Below are 15,000 nucleotides of genomic sequence, written 5' to 3' on the forward strand. Positions count from 1 at the left end.
AGCGGAACTCCGGTCCGCTAATGATTGGTAGTGGATTTTTACGTACCGGGTTACCAGCCCTGACACAACAAGTAATCTACCAAAATCTAATGTGTGCAAAAAATATGATCACGTGAGCTCAGGTTCAATGAATAGGAAGGTGGGTGTTAAAGCATCTAGATAATTTGCCCTTTGGAGTTGAGAGGAGCACAGCTTCTACACCACTGGTACAATTTCAGTGTCTGAGACTTAATTTTCTGAGAACATTGTGCATTCCCTGTCTGTCTGTCACTTTCTTTTGATGCTACTAGGGAAATAACTAACATGACATTCCCTGAAGTACAAAAAAAAAAAAAATCCTGGTCTTACCATGTGTATGTTATGTGAGAGTATATGCAGTTTAAAAGGAGGGGGCATGAAGCTTGGACTCACTCCACGTTCCCAGCCTCCTGACTGGAAACTAGAAAAATAAAACAGGAAAACTTGAGCCTTCTGAAAGCCGTGTAACAGAAGACTTAAAGCCAATATCACAAAATACAAATGCCACTTGCAAATTATTTTTAATGGGTTGAGCAATTGTGTACATGAACAATCACATTTTAAAAAGTAAGTAATATGAATCTTTCTTTCTTTTAAAGTGTTACTATTATCGATTTCTCACAATTAATAAACATGTCATTACAATTAACACTAAAAAAATTTTTAAGTTTAAGTTTGAAGCTCTGTAAAAGGACAGTGAATCTGGCACACTCCTGCTGCAAGAACAAGTAGCTCTCATTAGTCTACACAGCTGCTAAGCATAAGCTCAAGAGAGCTGGAAAAAAAATGAACAGCTATCAAACTATTTAAATGCATCAATTATGTGTAAGAAAAATAAAACTTCAGTTCAGCAATCAAAATGGAGACTAACTAAATGCAGTTACAAGTAATGTCTACTTGTGTGTGCAACATGAAGTCAGTGACAGACATGAAACCAGAAGACACTCCTGCACTGTTGTTCATGCATTTATTTAGATACATCCATCATCAAACATTCAGAAGAAGGTCTCTTACCAGTGCTATGCTAATATTTCTGGTACACTCCCATTAACATGAAGCAGAGGCAAAAGCTTGTTTCTCAAAAATACAGCAGATAGGTAGTCTGAAACAGATAAAATATAAAGCTGCATATACAAAATGAGTCATCATTTACTCTTACCGTATTTATTTTCCTAGGGAGTGGCACTGGCATCTCCAAAACTACGGGTGATGTACCATTAGAGTCCTCTGACGTTTGCCTTTGTAAAGTATCCCCAGAATGTGTAACTGGCGAAACCTCCACAGGTGGAGACTTCTGATTGAGTTCTACAGGCTGTGGCTTTGCTAAAGTCTCCCCAGCTTGGGGTTTTGGCGGCACATCTCCTAGCTGGGGCTTTGGTGGAAGGTCCTTCACTTGAGGTTTTGGGGGTAAATCTCCAAGTTGGGGTTTTGGAGGCAAATCTCCAAGATTTGGCTTTGGGGGTAGCTCTCCTGGTTTTGGGGGTAAGTCGCCAACTTGAGGTTTTGGGGGTACTTCTCCAAGCTGTGGTTTTGTAGGCAAATCAATGGACTGAGGCGATCGCTGGAAGATTTCTGGGTGATGGTTAGGCTTGTCTATTGACTTGTCTATTGACTGGTGATGAAATGTATCTGTTTTTCTTAAAGACACTGAAAAAGAAAAGAAAAGAAACTTTGTGAACTTCTAAAGTAACGAGGAGTACATTAACCATAGGATTTCATATTTTCCCACTCTAGGTATGGATTAAAATTAAAACATTCTTCGATGTAGTTTCCAAGGCTTACAATTATTATAAATCCTGCTTCTGCTTACGTTAGTGCAGTTCTACTAAGTGCAAATCCCGCCATCATCACTTTAATTCTGCTGGATAAATTAGGATATAGTTTGGTCATCTGAGGTCTTGTCAGTACTTACAATATCAGCTGATCTTCAAGAGTGTCTGCTGCAATACCTACCAGTTTGGAAACTAATTTTTGAGATCATTCTCCATAATACTTGCCAACTGTAACTATAAATACTCAAAATATGAGATTCCATGCTGTCAGCTTTATCAGATTTTATTTTCTGACTGTGGCATACTATATAGGAAACTCGATTACATTGTATATATTATATAGGCTTAATGGTGCCAAAAAATATATGCTCAGATTTTATATTCCCAATTTTTTCAGAAGCCAGAGATATGAACATTTTGCCAGGTAAGATGATATACACCACAAACAATGACAGATTCAGAAGAGCTTGTTCTTGGTGCAAGTCCTATCTACAAAGCAGGCTTACACCAGAGGCCAGATTCCAAAAGACTTGCTCCTAGTGTAAGTGACTTACACGCCAACAGCAAGTCTTTTGGAATCTGTTCCAATATTAGTAACACTAAAAACATGTTTTTGTATACTCACATATATGTTTTTTTTTTGGAAATTGTATTACTCAAAAAGCACAAGTTTGTTCTGGAGGTGAGAGAATATCGTCTCTAGCAGGGGTTGATAACAGAATATAGGCAAAGAGAAAGGGACAGCGGTTGTTAGCACAAAGACCAGCTCTGGTATTGTTTTACATGAGTCTAGAAAGATTAGTTGTGTAAGAACTTACCATAATAGTAGATGTCCTTCTCTTCTCTGTTGAAGTATTCTTTACATGAGAGAGTTGCCTGCCAAGGTGACAACCCGACGTCGGCCAGTATATCAAAGTCTTTTACTTTCTTAGGGTGCCCGGTACATCTGACATAGGCCACTATCAGATGTCGGCCATAAAAGAAATGTACATGTGCATCATCCTCAGAAATGCAGCCTCAGGCAGACAGTCTAATGGAAAGAGGGTCAATGTATCCAAGAGTAACAGGAAGTGGGGGAAGGAGGGTGGGACAGACTACTGCAACAGAGACGATAAGGACATCTATTGTTATAAGTTCTTACACAACTAATCTATGTCTTTCTATTCATCTGTTGCAGTATTCTTTACACGAGGGAAAACACAAAAGCTCATGCAGAAAGGGAGGAGGAAGTTCATAGGTTCATAGGTTCATAGGTTCATAGGTTCATACTAGGCTATCTGCCCGAGGGCATTTATAAGCCTAGCCCATTGTTTTGTGGCTTACGCCACCCCTTTAGTATGGGGAACTATACCCATTATTTTGCTATGTGGCAGAGGAACTCTCCAGGAAGCCATGGAGAATGGCCTTGGCAAACCCTGCCCTGGATCTGGAGATGGAATCCAGCTTATAATGTTTTGTGACAGTGTGGACAAATGTCCAAGTAGCTTTCTCTAAGACAGAGTTGGTGTCCAACCCTTTGAGAAATGTCCCCGAGGAAGACACTGCCCTTGTAGAATGAGCTTTGACCGAGTCTGGAAGAGCTTTACCATGGTGGGTTAGTAAAAAGCAATGGATTTGGAGATCCAGTTGGAGATGGTCTGTTTGGACGCAGGCAATCCTAGAACCCTGGGGTGGAATGACACAAACAGTTGGTCTGATTTTCTAAAGGGTTTGGTCTTGTGTAGGTAAAACCTGAGCTGTTTGTGGTCCATCAAGAGTGTGTAGGATCCTCTCACTTTTGTTCTGGGGAGTGGGGAAAAAGGTGGGAAGATGAATGGCCTGGTTTAAGGACAATTCATTAACTACCTTTGGCATGAAGGAGGGGTTGGTACGAATGGAAACCCTATCTTTGGGGAAGGACAGGAAAGGAGAAGAAGCCATAAGGGCTTGCAATTCTGATACCCACCTGGTGGAGGTAATAGCCATCAGGAGAACAGTTTTCCAGGTACAGTGTTTGAGGGAGCTAGAAGAGACTGGCTCAAAAGGCAGTTGAGTCAGTTTCTCTAGCACAAAGTTAAGGTCCCAGACTGAAGTAATAGGTCTCCTGGGAGGTCTAATGTGAAGGATGCCTTTAAGGAACTGTTTGGCCTCAAATCTGGAAGCTTGGGGTGGTGAAAGTGGCAGACAAGCAGAGATAGCTGACAGATGTGCTTTTATGGAGGAATAATCTAAGCCTGCATTAAGCAATTCACACATTTATGACAGAACCATAGGGAGATCCAGTGTAAATATGAACTAGTTTCTGGCAAGACACCAAACAGAAAATCTCGCCCATTTGGACAGGTAAGATTTTCTGGTATTAGGTTTCCTGGTCTCCTGCATTACTTGAAGCACACCCTCATTATAAAGGTGTCAGAAAGGAATCTGGGCTCTATCACCCACAGGGTCAGTTGGAGAATCTGTAACTGTGGATGGATGAGTGAGCCCTTGTTCTGTGTAAGTAGGTCCACTCTGTGAGACAATTTATGGTGAGTGCCCTTGGCTAGATGAAGAAGGAGGAGGAACCCAGTGCTGTTTTGGCCAATAGGGAGTCACTAGCAAGATTCTTGGTTTGTCCTATTGAATTTTCAGCAGGACGTTTGGAATGAGTGGAAGGGGGAAATGTGTACAGGATTTTCCCCTTCCAAGAGACTGATAGGGCATCCACTTTCCATGCCTAATCATGAGGTTCTCTGGCACAAAACTTTGGAAGTTGTTTGTTCATGGGGAGGCAAACAAATCTATTTGTGTGGAATACCCCACTGGTGGACAATGTCCAAGAACACATCCCTGTGAAGTATCCACTCATGGGCCTATGTTCTGGATCTGCTCAGAGTGTTTGTCACAGTACTTTGATTGGAAGGTATGTAAACCACCTGAAGGATATTTCTAGTAGGCAGGATCTAGCCCGCCTACTAGAAATATCACTTCAGGTGATTTACATCAGGTCTGTAAGGCTAGTCTGCATAGGAGGTGGGATTTTGTAACCCCCTGTTTGTTGATATACCAGAGGACTGTCATACTGCCTGTGTGGATATGTAACCTTCCTGGTCTCAGAAGGGATTGAAAGGACTGAAGGGCAAGGATTAATGCCTTCATGTCCCTTACATTTATGTGGTCTCTCCTCTGAGAGGATGTCCACTGACCCTGGACTGTGTGATGGTCCAGGGCTGCTCTCCAGCCTATATCTGATGCATAGGATCATAGTATTATACGAGGTTACTAGGCTAATGGCCCTGGGGCCCTTACAAGCCCAGTCAAGAGTTTATTCCCAAAAAGAAACCTCAGTCAGCCCCTGTCAATGAGGGATACAGGTGGAACCCCTGACACAAATTTGTCGTTTCCAATTCACTCATCAAGGTTACGCTTGAAGAGGGTCAGTAAGGTACTCTGTTTGACTTGTATGGGAAGTCTATTCCAGAGACAGGGAAGCCTCTGGGAGAAGAACCTTTCTCACTAGCAGGTTTTTTTGATGTCGCATATTAGATTCAGGCCTTTTGAGCGGGTAATATGAGAGAAGTTAGACTTATAGAATAGAGCATCTTTAGTAAGGGTAGGGCAGGGTCCGAGATTGCCTTGTAGGCGAGACACAGATCACCTCTGAGCAGTCTATATGATACCGACTACAGTGAGAGCGATTTGAGCCTGTCCACACAGGACAGGTGTTGGAGGCCATGGATTCTCTTTGTGAGGTATTTTTGTGGCTTTCCAGTTGGTGCAGATGTTTGGAGAGGTACATACCAAACAGGACACTATACTCAATTATTGGTCTAATGAGGGAGGAGTATGGACAAGTAACAACCTCCTTTTTTCTGGATGCAGTCCATTTACTTATGAGATGAACCAAGTAAAAGGCTTTTCGACCACCGCCGCTGCATGATGGTTGAATGTGAGATTGTTATCAACCTGAGTGCCCAGGTCTCTCACCACAGGTTGTGAGTTTAGGGGGTTGCCGTTGATGTGGTAATCAATAGGGGCCATGTTTCTGCCGAATGGCATGATGATAGGCCATGACTTTGGCACCAGTCATTAGTTGCTGTGAGACCCTCTTGCAGTATGTTAACATTATTTGGGGAGTCAATGACATCACCCAACTTACAGTCATCTGCAAACTTGGTCTGTGTACAGTACTTGAGTTGGGGGCAGTACGTGAATGGGGAGACCTGGATTTATGGACAGATGTTTTATCCACCACTGGAGCTTCTTCTTGAGGCAGGGTAGAAGCGGTATTTGAAATTCTAGTGGGTGGGCATGCTGAGACCACACTGACTTTACAAACCATTGGAACTGACTTTAGAAACCACTGGAATTTCCTCATGTGTAGCCTTGCTAGAGGAAGTATAGGGATGGCAGAGGCCATCAACCCCAAGATTCACAGAAACTGTCTTGCAGACAGAGTGAGGGGGAGAATCTCTGAGAAAAAGGAGAGAAATATCCTGGGTCTTGGTGGGTGGAAGAGACACCACCATATTCTTCATTTGACACCTGCACCCCAGAAAGACAAGGTCTTGGGATGGGATGATGGAAGATTTCTTTGAAGTTTATGGTGAATCCCAGGCTTTATAAAATGGCTATTGTTGATTTGAGGTTTTTGTTCAATTCAGCTTGGGATTTGGCTTGAATCAAAAGGTCGTTTAGGTAAGGGAATATTTGGATGCCTTGGAGTCTGCAAAAGGTGGCCACTGGTGCCAGGCATTTTGTGAAGACTCTTGGGGCAGTGGAAAGTCTAAAAGGCAAAACCAAGACTTGAAAATGTGTGGATCCCACAGAGAAGTGTAGGAATTTCCTGTATCTGGGGTAAATGAGGATATGGAAGTAAGCATCCTTGATGTCTATGGAAGCTAGGAAGGCTTGAGGGAGGATGACAGGGAAGAGTGTTTGGAGAATAAGCATTCTGAATGAGGGAACATTTAGAAAGTCATTGAGATAGGAGAGGTCCAGGATAAGGATAGATCCCCAATGGCCTTCCTTCCTGGGAACTACGAATAAGTGTGAATAAAAGACTTTTCCTCTTGAGCTGGGGACACAGGTTGGATTGTGTCCTGTTGTAGTAGGTTTTGCAGAACTGGGGGAAAAAGATGTTCCTGTTCTTTTGGTGATTGGGGGATACCCCTGAAGGGGGCACAGTGTGCCAGACCATAAAGTATCCCCTCTTTATGATGCTTAAGACCCAGGTGTCTTGAGTGATGAGTTCTCAGGATGGATGGGAATAGGGTAAGGTGCAGGGAGTGAGGGAGGGTGCCCAGACTGCCTGAGGAGTCATGAGGAAGAGCCTGTCCTATCAGGAAAGGGTTGCTTAGTGAGCTGGGAAAAAGAAGATGTAGGGGAAAACTGCTGAGTTTTCTTGGAGCCTTTTTGGAGTTTTATTTGGGGGGGGGGGTTGGGATTGCCTCCGTAAAAAAGATCTCTTTTGCACGGTAATTCCTGTGGAATTTATGTGCAGGAGAGACCAAAATGTATTCAAGGTCTTTTAGTTCCTTCCTCTTTTCTTGTAGGGATTTGAATAATTCTCCACAGGGTTTGCCAGAAAGAGTGGAATTGCCTAAGGGGGCATCCATTAGTTTTGCCTTTATGTCATCAGGGAAGGGCTGTACCCTTAGCCAGGCAAATCTTCTTAGGGCAGAAGAAAAAGCTGCAGCTCATGAAGTGGCCTCTACAGCATTGCAGCTGCATTTAATTGAATCCCTGGCTACCTGAGAGGAAGCAGTAATAAGATATGATGCCAAGGCTTTGTTTTCAGAGTCTGGCATATCTGACACTAACTTGGAAATCTCAGACAGGAGTTGCACATTGTATTGGTCATATGGGTATGGCAGTTCATTGCTTTGAAAGCTAAAGTGGCTGAGGTATACATTTTCTTGCCCAGCCTCTCCAACTGCCTGCTATCCAGTAGAAGGAAATGACCTGGAAGTCTTATCAGAGGTTACTGAAATCTCAGAAGGGGCTGCCACAGGGGCCATGAAAAGGAAATTACAGTCCTTAGGTACTTTGTAGTACCTGTCTGGCTTTTTCAGAGCTGAAGGCTGAGAGTCAGGATGAAAGGCTGGAATGACTGGAGGAATGGCAAAAGGGCTAGGGGACTGCACTTGGAGAAGGCCATAATAGCATTTTTGGACCTTAGACATCTCTGCATTGCCTCTCTTAAAATGGTCTTGCATCCTAGAAATGGTCTCCTCAAAGGGAATTTCCTCCATAGGAGATTCTGTTCAATTTGAATCTTTTCAGGCAAGCATAGTCTAAGGGTGAGGGGACTTGGGATGAGTAGTCCAGTGAATCACTGGCCTCAACAGATGAGGAATCTTCCTCTGAAGTGGCTTGAGGCCTGGGTCTTTTCTGATGGGAGTTAGGCCATGCAGGAGGGGAAGCTGGCTGACCTGAGGGAGGTGTTAGCACCATGAAGGCCTTAAAAATGTCTTGTGTGAAATTCTGTCATTCTTTCTGATGGTCAGGGGGTGGAGAGACGTGTCACTTTTTTGTTTCTTCTTTGCAGTGGTATCCATCTGATGCGAAGGAAGAGGGCCAGGAGTTGGCCTACATTCGACCAGGTCTGAAGCAACGTCCTTTCTAACCATGATCTGGGTAATTCCTCTGGGGCCTTCAGACACGATGAACCTGGACATTTGGAGTTGATGTCTGTGTTGCCTCTCTCGATGGGCATACATCCAGTATCAAGGTGGCCTGCAACATGGGCTCGGCCTGTAGGTCCAGATCCATGATGGAGCACGTCTCCGAGCTTCGGGAGAGATGTCTGCATTGAGAGGCACAGCTTCAACTTTGGACTGATAAACTGAGCAGTTTTTATGGTCGTGTTGGGGCCTGAGACAGAAAAGGCACTGGTAATGAATATCCTAATGTGGAATCTGTCTTCTACAGTCATACTTCCCTCTCCAGAATGACTTTAACCTCAATCAAATATAAGGCAGCAGTAAAAGACAAAAAAGGTTTCCCCAATGGGGCACTGATCTTTATAGAAGCAAGTGATTCTGGCCACAGAGCGAAGTCCAGGACTGTCAATCTTACTGGCGGCAAAGAAGTTCTGAGGATGGTGCGTGTGTACATCTCTTTTATGGCAGACGTCTGATAGTGGCCTACGTCAGATGTAGCATGCACCCTAAGGTAGTAAAACACTTTGATATACTGGCTGACGTTGGATCATCACCTTGACAGGCAACTCCCTCATGTAAAGAATACTGCAACAGATGAATAGAAGGACATCAGAAGTTGCAGTTATAAAAGGATAGTTAGTATGGCATATAAACTATACTGCATGATAACTATAAGAATCAATCAGAGGAGCTTAGAAATGATTGAGAAAAAAGAACGGGAAGGTAACCTAAAAAAGAACAGTGGGAGGACATCTTTACATCTCCCAGATATGTAAAAAGTCCATAAGGTGTAGAATTTTTGCTTATAAGTGTTTGCATATGTACATTTATACCCTGAGCAGACAGAGAATTTTTCCTCTGGTAGATAGCAAACCTAGACATGTGAAGGGAGAGAGAAAAGTAATTGTGAAAATGTTTTGTTGGGAATGTAATGAGTTAGCAGATTTAAAAAAAATCCCTACATAATACTTTGTCAGACATGTTGGAGATGCAAATGGTTGTTACTAAGGAAATGACTCCTTTTGATCTGGGATTAGGGTTGCCACCTTTTCAAATGCCCAAAGTGGGACACTTTTGTAGAAATGTGAGATTTTGCAGAACAAAACATACCCACGGCCAGTGCAAAGGCCAGAACTTCACTTTTCTGCCAAAATAAAAGCTTATTTTTGTTGCATTTGAGTTGCTCATGCTATTTCATATAATACTTATATGTTCGAGATACAAAATAAGCATTTTATGCAACTATTAAAAAAACATTAAGAAATATATTTTGTCTTAAAATCTCAGGACATTTGCCATTTTTTTAGTTTTTTTCGCAGGACACAACTGCCCAAAGTGGAACTGTCCCTCGCAAAGAGGGACAGGTGGTAACCCTAGCTGGGATACAGAATCTGAATTGCCAGACATAGTAAGGCCTTATTAAGTCTTATGTTACTGGCTGCATAAAAATGCAAATACTAGAAAATGGAAATCAAGATCGAAACCAACTGTAACAGAAGTACTGGACGTTATAAATGAGATAAAACAACTGACAGTGGGATCTTTAGTAAAGGGAAGGAGCAAATTACATAGAAATAAATGGAATATGCACGAACAATGCATACAAAAAATATTCAGAAGTATGAGTGAAATTTAAGGGATGGCAGGAATTGAAAAATGTATGTAATGTTGGAGTGAATGAAAACTGCCAAAATGTACACTGCATGAAAATAATAAAATGAAATGTTAGTATGTTTTGTTTTCTTTTCTGTTACTGTATATGCACCTGTTACTTTAAAAAATGTAATAGTTAATAATGATGCTTTAAAACCTTCTAAAACTCTAATAGCAAACATCTGCAGCAGAGAAAATGTCCAAACACTTTATTAGTACAAAAGAAGCAATGAGCCAATATTATTCAGATTGTCAGTGCTCTTCTGCCTTTGCAGTGAATGAATAACTAGCTGGATTTCTAAGCAATCTTCCAAACTTTGAATACTTATAGAACATTGTGGTCTGCACTTCTGATGAAGATGTACTAGGAGCTTCACTTCTGATGAAGATGTGCTAGGAGCTTCACTTGACAAAGTCTCAGGACAGCCTCCATGTTCTAGATCTTGCTGAACTCTAACCTCATTCTCATTCTCAATCCCATTTAGAAATACCTCTTAGGACAACTCTCTGGCATTTCCCTGAACACTTCAGGCAGAAAGGCATCATGAGAACAGGCTATAACCAACACAGCAATCAGGAAATACTAATTCAAAGGTACAAACAAAATAAAAATTATCTTGGCTGCTTAACAACCATAGATTCTGGTTACTTCTTGGTGAAACCCTGATGCAACCACCTCACATGCTGATCATAACCTTTGTTTACTCCAGATATGTGTTGACCTCTATTATACAAGTGGAAACACACATAAAAAAATGCCAACTTACAGAAACATAAAGATGATGAACTGTAACACTTCTTATTGGACCAACATATATGTATGTATATATACTACACAACGCCAAAATCACGGAGGAAGAACATTCCTTCATGGCAGTAGACTCCCCCACTGTAGGGAAGCTCTTTGGCATCCCAAAATCCAAAAGAACCAGACAAACCCCCCCCCACCCACGCCACATAGTGTCTTCCAAAAGGACAAAGACAGAATTCATTTCAAAACTACTGGACTATTATTTCAACCCAGTTGTTCAAAGCTCACAGTTCTACCTCAAAGACTCATGGACATTCCTAGATGAAATCCACAACATCCAGAGCAACAAACAAGCCAGCAAAGTGATCCTTGTCACACTTGACATAGAAGCACTATACCCCAGCATCATCCACAAGGAAGGCACCAGCATGATCAAGAAATACCTTGTGGATCATAGGCGCTACAACCCCCCCCCCCGAGCAGAAACCCTCTGCTCGCTCCTGAAACTGACACTGCACAACAATTTATTCGCCTTCGAAGAAAACCTGTACCAACAATTAAAAGGGGTAGCCAATGGAGCCAAGATGGCCCCCTCATAAGCTAACCTAGTCCTTAGTAGCTGGGAAGCAGACACACTTATCCACCTCAAAAGGTTCGAAAAAGTTGCGCTTTATAAGCGCTACATTGATGACCTTTTTTTCCTGTGGGAAGGGACCCCCAGAGAACTGGATATGTTGCTAACCAGCATCAAAAACAGCATCCAGTTTCTAAATTTCACCATAGCAGGGAAAGGAACTAAAGTGCACTTCCTCAATGTGACCCTACCCCTTGACACTGAGTCCAAGAGATTCACATCCAACATCTACAGGAAGCCGACTCACAGAAATAACCTCCTCAACTTCCGAAGCCAACACCCAGGCTTCATGAAAAGAAATGTGGTTAAAGGTCAATTTGTCCACCTGAGCCGCTTGGTGAGCGAAGACCTAGAACTTGCAAAGCAAAGCGCTGCTTTACACAATCTATTTGTTGAAAGAAACTACCCAGCTGACATAGTCAGTCAAACAAAACAAGAAGTAGTAGAGCACAGGCACACCAGACACAGACCCATTCTCATCTATGGGTTCAAAGAAAACAATAAATCTACTAAATCCACCTAAACCTTGCTTCCCCATCCCCATTAGCAAGGACAGCGCCTCCATCAGGAACACCCTCGTATGCAACTGGGGGATCCTAGAGAGCAAAACAGAATTGAGCTAACACTACGGAAAGATCCCCAGTTCAGCTACAAAAAAACAAACTCACTCAAAAGACTGTTTGAATGCTAGAACACCAGACCCCATGCCCCCACAGGCACAGTCCCATGTGGACACTGCTGCTGCTGAGAGTTCATCCTCTCAGGACCCAGTCCCCTGATCCCCAACAGAAAACTCCCGGTCACCTTCCACAACACCTACGACTGCACTAGCAACAACGTGGTGTACCTAGGCAAATGCGGACACTGCAATGCCTTCTACATAGGGATGACATCAAGAAGGCTCAATGACCATATGAAGGAGCATTTCCAAGCAATCCGCCACACTGACCAAACTAACGTCATAGCCAAGCACTCCCTATCTTGCACTCAACCCCCATGCTTCAACTTCCTGGTCTTGGAGCAAGTGCTCACCTTGAACCAAGAATCAAGCACCCCACTAGAGCTACAAGAATTAAAGTGGCAAACTGAACTCAGAGCAGACACACCCCCAGGCCTCAATGGTAATCTTAACATTAAATGTCTGATGAAATGACTTAGATAGCAACACTGCGAGGCTTGTTATCATTGCAAGTACACTAAATTGTTTACACGTCACTTGTAATCACACACTAGTGTTTAAATACTATCCTCGAATGCTGTATAATTAGATTTCTGAAGAAGTTCGATGCATCCTAAATAAACGTGTGAACGAAAGCACTCAAATCTCCACCCGGTGTCTGCAGTCTTCTTTCTGAGTGACCACCCAGGCTTTGTCTCGTCTTTTAGTACCTAAATTCCTGGAGATAGTGTTTTGACATAGTATAAGTTAATTCCCAGCTATCCGTTCATGGAAGGAGCAAGCGGCACCATGGAACTACAGGAAAGACAAACACTGTTTGACTTATCTACCTACAGCATTCCAGAGGACCTTGCCTCATTTATCAAAGCCCTGTCCCAATCCTCAGCAGTAGCGGAGAATATCCTGAGAGACCTGAGGAAAGACAACTGGTCCAGACCACAAAGGACACCGGACACAAGAACCGACAGAGCAACAAGGGCAGGCAACAACCACACCACACTCCGGTTCTGGCTGGACCAGCTCCTGGACCCCAAGGACACCAAACCGTTCCAGGGGCTTGACCTCAATGCCAAACCAGGCAAAAGCCACAAGGCCACCAATGCAGGCCCCCCCCCCCAGCCCACAGATTACCAGGAACGACTGCAAGTTCCTCACTCACAAACTTGAGAGAGTTACAACTAACCACAAGAAAATTGAACTGGACAATTACTACCCGGCCACGTTCATCAACCATAAAATGATACCGAAAGGGCTCAGAGTGTACAAATTCCCCAATGGCCTAAAATAAACTGAGGAATCATACAAGGCACTATGCAAGATATACAATGAAGCAAGCCTGCAAGCCATGCAGGTCATAATCGACCACAACCTGAAAAAACGTGAAGACCTGGCTGAACAGATCCAAGGGATCTATGACACCATCAGCCAGCACCCCAGCTTCGACACGCTTAACGATGAGCTACTCAGCATCAATGCAAGGCTGGCCAAAATGGTCACATACACCACCCAGAAAAAGGTGAAAAAACTCCAAAGAGATTGGGTGCAATACCGTGAAAATAAAGCCTTCCCGCTGGCACCATCCCATGCAAGAGCCATCCACTACCAAGCCAGGGACTCAAACCAACAATGGATGACTAACGAAAGGCCCAGGGGCGAACTTTCGCGCCAAAAGGAAACAAACGGACCTAGACCATGAGGTGCTCAGCCCCAACACAGCTCAACCACAGGCCTACCCCACCACAGCCTCTACACAAGACCGCAACCAAGGGGGCAACAGAAAGGAACAACCGGCGCCCACAACACAGCAACAATGGCCCAACCACAGAGGCGGTCCAGCCCCTACAACAGCCAGCCCACCCGACAATGAGCAGCCTTTTTTAGAAATGGGCCAGGACTCAGACCAGAATGCCTCACCGAACAGGGGGCAACCCCAAAGAGGCCGGAGGCAGGGGACATGGCAGAGGGAGACCCAGCTACAGATTCACACAATCCAGAACAACCAGACAGACCTGGCGGCAATGGCAGCAACCATACTAAATATGGCAATGGAGCACCACGACGCAGAGCAGACCATTTTCAACATATCACAGTCGCCTCTTGATCAAGCCACCTGAGAACTTCTCAAAAAAGGTCTGAACTTCATCCCATCGCAGCGGGTGAAAACTAGAGAAGTAATTCTCAACCTAAAACTTTACTGCAGGAAACTGAACTTCAGACACATCTGCAGCAACAAACGAGACACCGGGGCCTTGAACCCATTCGACCCTTGGGCTCCAACAGGCAAGGAAAACTCGCCAATAAACTTTGCCACATCGCCGGACGGGAATTTAAGCAGTACAGGAGACAACTTTGTGTTTATTAACAGTAGCAATCACAATGTTAGCAATTCTCAACCTGATAAATTTTTTCCTTACAGGACAGCACCGTCTAATGTATGATCACAGAATGCCGCCACAATAGCCAACACAGTGCTGTCAGAAGTTCATGTTAATGTTAATACTGATGCAATGTTGAACTATAATATGAGGACAACCTCTAATGCATTAATGTATGCCGAACAAGATTTGTTAACACCTAACAATATTTTATGAAGTAGTAATAGCAGGCTTGTGTTTTGCAAACTGTCCACCCAGGGCCTGCTCAGCAGTATGCTCAGAACACCACGGTCTGCCAAGGTAGGTCCACAGACACTAATGTGCATGCCTCAGTATTGTCTAGCGGTTACTCTGTAAATGCTCATGCCCATGCAAGGGAAAGACCTGAGAACCAAGACCCCACCAATGCCCGGAGCACAATACTTTCACTGGGACCCAGCAACAGCCACAACCACATAGCAGCCGCAACAGCAACTCCAGCATTGACTCAGACCT

General features: G+C 43.6%; 1 protein-coding gene across 4 annotated transcripts in view; it reads right to left on the bottom strand.

Moving 5' to 3' along the window:
- ASAP1 (ArfGAP with SH3 domain, ankyrin repeat and PH domain 1) overlaps positions 1 to 15,000 on the bottom strand; it is a 2,547,392-nt gene that overhangs the window by 152,185 nt on the left and 2,380,207 nt on the right. For all 4 annotated transcript variants that reach the window (XM_044067036.1, XM_044067034.1, XM_044067035.1 and 1 more), the window contains one exon: positions 1,178 to 1,665. In XM_044067036.1, the coding sequence (XP_043922971.1) occupies positions 1,178 to 1,665 (488 nt within the window). The remainder of the gene's footprint in view (positions 1 to 1,177; positions 1,666 to 15,000) is intronic.

This window comes from Protopterus annectens, chromosome 3.part1 (genome assembly GCF_019279795.1).
Source record: "Protopterus annectens isolate FY-2018-M chromosome 3.part1, PAN1.0, whole genome shotgun sequence".
NCBI classification, from domain to species: domain Eukaryota; kingdom Metazoa; phylum Chordata; order Ceratodontiformes; family Protopteridae; genus Protopterus; species Protopterus annectens.